This window comes from Acanthisitta chloris, unplaced genomic scaffold, assembly GCF_000695815.1.
Source record: "Acanthisitta chloris isolate BGI_N310 unplaced genomic scaffold, ASM69581v1 scaffold4926, whole genome shotgun sequence".
In the NCBI taxonomy this organism is placed as follows: domain Eukaryota; kingdom Metazoa; phylum Chordata; class Aves; order Passeriformes; family Acanthisittidae; genus Acanthisitta; species Acanthisitta chloris.
In genome coordinates, this window is record NW_008676332.1 from 1 (window position 1) to 4571 (window position 4571).

The window sequence follows — 4571 nt, forward strand, 5'->3', positions numbered from 1 at the left end:
GCATCTGCCCCAGCTCATGTGACCCAGAGAAACGGGGAAGATGCCCAAGGACACTGTGCAGAATGCAGAGCTCAGATATGCCCACTCCTCCATAGGGATCTCTCCCACCATCCTAACCTCTTTCAGGCGATGCTCCTTCTCTGTCACGATGTGCTGGATCATCATGGCCACTGAGTAGACCCAGGAGATCACCATGCACAGGGGCATCATGTGCTCGATGACAAAGAGGAAGCTAGTGGGGGAGAGAAAGTGAAGGGAGAGCTGGATGGTGGCACTGCTGCAGACTCAGTGAGACCATGGGGCACAGGGCCAAGGAGGGGCTCTCCCACTGCTCAGGGACAACCAGCCTCCAACCCAGCAACTCCTTAGTGCCTGAAAGAGCTTCTCCAGTGAGCAGAGTGGACAATCCACTGTGCTGACTTGCAGGCCCAGGTAGCAGCTGCCTGCTTGGCCTAGGGTCCTGCCCACCCTGGTGGGGATGGGGCCCTCTCCACCCTCCTGCCTGGGAGCACTGGTGGCTCTAGGACTTCTTGAGGTGCTGCCTCCAGACCACTTCGATCCATAACCACTGACAGACCCACATGTCATCCCTTTACCTTCCCCCACTTCCTGAGCCCGGGGTCCAAGGAACTGGGCTTAACTGGTTGCTCATCATTTCCAATGTCATCAGTCTCTTTCAGGGCCCCCAAACTTGTCCCCTTTTCTTAGCTAAAGTATCCTGTCCTGCAAAGGGGAAGCAGCAAGGTGCTGCAGCTGGGTGTTACTCACTCGTCCCGGGTATAACATGGGTATGGGAACATCTGCACATAGTTGCCAGGCTCCACCACATCATGGCCAACAAATGTGTTGATCAGGGCACGCTCCATCATGTCTGCAGAGGAGGAGAGGCCAGGTTGAGCAGGCAGGGGCCAGGGATGTGGGCAGCTCTGGCAGAGTGCTGACGCTCACCTTGGATCCAGACGAAGCCGTACAGGAAGTAGAAGCGGCCGCCAGTGTTGGGGCCAGGCCGCCAGTACGCCCGACGGATCTCATTGGTCTTCTCCGTGAAACTGGAGTTCTGCCGGATCTTGTACATGACGTGGGCGGGCAGTGAGCCATCCCTGTTGGTCTGGAAGATGACGCCTGCAGGCAGCAGGAGAGGCAAAGAGTGCACAAGGGAACAGCCACATCAGCCCACAGAGACGGGGAGGGACGAGGAGGGTTTCAGTCTGTCTTGGTCAAAGGCTCCATGAGGGCTGCCATGGATAAGGATGGCGGGCATGGCCCTGGGATGTGAGGGCATGTGGACAGCAGGCAGTGGGAGAGCCAGGACAGCAGCAGAATGCTGAACCAAGCAGCACTAGGCCCAGGGCAGGGGATGAGCACTGTGAGATGCTTGGCCCACTCACCCACCCAACGCATGCACCACAGGAGCTGCGTCCCAAAGCCAGTGGCTCCAGGGCACAGCTGGAGGAGGACATGGCTTCAGGGACCCCTACGAAGTGGCTGGTTCCCAGGGACATACTGGCAAAGACAGTGACGTTGTCCTGGTAGGCCTGGTTCAGTGTGTAGTTGACAATGCTCTCCTCATCGGGGAAGCCTTTGAAGATGTCCACGCTGACCTGGTTGGGGTGATTCAGAGAATCACTAAGGTTGGAAAAGTCCTCTTAACATCACTGAGTCCAACCATTAACCCAAGCACTGTCAAGCCCAGCACTAAACCATGTCCCCCAGGTGCCAAATTCACATGTTTTTTGAACACTTACAGGGATGGTACCACTGCCCTGGGCAGGCTGTGCCAATGCCTGACCACCATTTCAGTGAAGAAATGTTTCCTAATATCCAATCTAAACCTCCCCTGGCACAGCTCGAGGTTGTGTCGTCTTGTCCTGTCACTAGTTCCCTAGGAGCAGAGCCCGACCTCACCTGCTATGACCTTTCAGGCAGTCGTAGAGAGTGAGAAGGTCCCCTCTGAGCCTCCTAGTCTCCAGGCTGAGCCTCCCCAGCTCCCTCAACTGCTCATCAGACTCTTACTCCAAACCCTTCCCTGGCTCCATTGCCCTTCTCTGCTCTGGACACAGCAGACCAGTGAGACCCCACAGCCCCAGATGGGTCTAGAACACAAACCCTGCACACAATACAGCACATGCCACTCAGAGCCACCCCCCAGCCCCTGAACTCAACAGTGTGTGGGCACCTCCACCCTTCACACGTATCCCAGAGCTTCCAACACTGCAGAACCCACCACCTCTGCCAGGGCTCACATCCCACGGCCTTAAGGAGGACCAGTGAGACCCCACAGCCCCAGATGGGTCTAGAACACAAACCCTGCACACAATACAGCACATGCCACTCAGAGCCACCCCCCAGCCCCTGAACTCAACAGTGTGTGGGCACCTCCACCCTTCACACGTATCCCAGAGCTTCCAACACTGCAGAACCCACCACCTCTGCCAGGGCTCACATCCCACGGCCTTAAGGAGGTCTGAGTGGATCTAACCCTTTTCAGCCCCACAGAGCCTGTCTGTGCGTGGTTCCACATTCCCACAAGTGGGCACCACCTCACCTTGGCCATGAAGCGAACCCAGCCACAGGCAGCATTGTCGATGGTGTCCAGCTGCTGGAGCAGGACACTGGCATTCGGCAGGGAGAAGTTGCCATTGAGGAAGTTGTGGAGAACATCACTGTCAGAGACATTCAGGACCTCTGGGTGCTTGTGGAGGTCAGCAGTAAACTGAGAAAGAGGGAGAAGTTGGGGTATGCCCAGCCTCTCACATCAGTGTCCTCCCCATGGACACAGGCAGGACCCAAAGCTCCTCCTGGGGATGGGGGACAGTGTGCACCCTGTGCAGGGATCCAGACTTGTCCCCACAAGAGCAAGGTGGGCACCCAGGAGCACCTCATGAAGAAGCCACAGGGTACTCTGGGGGCAGGACACCCCTCCACCGCCAGGGCAGTAAATCCTAGGCAGGCTCGATTCCCACCACACTGTCCTACCTGCTGAAGCCAGCGGATGCGCCTCTGCAGCCTGCCCTCCTCTAGGTAGGCTCTGATCTCAGGGGAGATGTTCAGCCACGCCTTGGCATAGTGGGTGACATTGCCCACAAAGGCAAAGGTCTCATTGGCCTGTGGGCAGTGGGGAAGGTCACACAGCAGGCAGAGGCAGGGGCCTCCTGCTCTTCAGAATGGCTAGTAGCCCTGGAGGTACCTGCCCACCTCCCATGGGCATCCTTACCCCAGCAAGGGCCAGGGCAGTCAGTCTCTTCCCCCCAGCTCAGCCAATCTGTGGAGTGGAGCTGGTGGAAGAGGCAGGACAGGGGTCCCAGCCTCTATACCCTCACCTTCAGGATGACCTTGTCCACTTCAGTGCCCACAGGTGCATACAGGATTTTGGGGTTGCTGGTCATCAGATGGACAAGGAGGCCCAGGTTCCGCTGCTCCTTGCTGGTGAAGCCCAGTGAGCTCATGTTGCCCTGCTTCAGCGCCTCAGGCTCGATGGTCCTGCAAAGCAGGCTCAGGCTGTCCACTCTGCTCCAACCCCAGCACCTCTCACTGTAGGCAGCCCCCACCCCTGCCCGTGAGGGGACTTCACACCAACTCCCATGCTCATGCAGTGCTCCCCAGCACAGGGAGCATCCCTGGCTGCAGCACAGCACTTATCCTGCCTGCTCAGCAAGGGGTGACAGCCCTGGCCTAACCAGGGAGCATCCAGAGCCATCCCCCAGCACTCCTACCGGTTGTTGCCACAGAGGATGGGCTGCAGCCCAGCCCAGAGCTGCACGAATGCTGAGAACTGCCCTTGGGGGTTGTCGCTGCCGGCAGTGCTCCCCTCAGCACTCTCCTCCTCCTCTGCTGTGGTGTTCCCAGCCGTGGCATTGGCACTGGCCCAGCTGGTGCTGTTCGCAGTGGGTGGAGGGGCCTTGCTGGCACAGGCTCCCCTGGGCAGTAGCTTGGCCAGCGCTGAGAGGATGTCCACATCGCGGAGAACCTTCTCCATCTCCACCAGGTCCTCAAGGAGGGTGCGGAGGCGGTGCTGGGCGGCCGTGCTGTTCACCTCATCCAGCTTCAGCTGCAAGGACAAGTGGACAAGGCGTTACTCATTGCTGGGGCAACAGGGTCCTGCTCACCAGAACAGGGGGACAAATGGGGACCCCATGCAGTGGCAATGACACTTTCTTGTTAAAAGGTTGGAGCAGTGCCCAGGTAGGGTCCTGGACTCGTTGCTGTGCATCCATGGCTATCAGGCAGTGCGGAGACACCTTGGGGGATGCTGGGGACACCTAACCTCATCGGCGTCCAAGTGGGTGCTAGAGGGGGAGTCATCTGCGGTCCCAACATGGAGCAGGGTAGGGGGTGCTCATGTTGGGGAAAGGGGTAACCAAGAGAGGCCAGGCCACATAACAGAGTCCCCCTTCCAAAACATTCCCAGGTGAGTGTAAACCCTGCCCAGGACTCACCACTGTCACCAGCCCACCCCACCTGCCCAGCTCTCACCCTGCTGATGATCTTGGGGGTGTCCAGCTGCTCCCGGAGCTCGGTGGCCAGCTGGGCGAAGCGTTCCCGGCGGGCAGCATGGCTGCCATTGCAGGCCA

The 4571-nt window shown here is 58.7% G+C and overlaps 1 protein-coding gene across 1 annotated transcript in view; it reads right to left on the reverse strand.

The window, feature by feature from the left end:
* Nucleotides 1-117: 117 nt before the first annotated feature.
* LOC103803520 (ATP-binding cassette sub-family A member 2-like) overlaps nt 118-4571 on the reverse strand; it is a gene marked incomplete at both ends in the record, with an annotated part of 8989 nt that continues 4535 nt past the window's right edge. Inside the window, 9 exons of the mRNA XM_009076080.1 lie at nt 118-232; nt 769-871; nt 949-1122; nt 1505-1601; nt 2546-2713; nt 2977-3105; nt 3321-3480; nt 3714-4048; nt 4474-4555. Of these exons, the coding sequence (XP_009074328.1) occupies nt 118-232; nt 769-871; nt 949-1122; nt 1505-1601; nt 2546-2713; nt 2977-3105; nt 3321-3480; nt 3714-4048; nt 4474-4555 (1363 nt within the window). The remainder of the gene's footprint in view (nt 233-768; nt 872-948; nt 1123-1504; nt 1602-2545; nt 2714-2976; nt 3106-3320; nt 3481-3713; nt 4049-4473; nt 4556-4571) is intronic.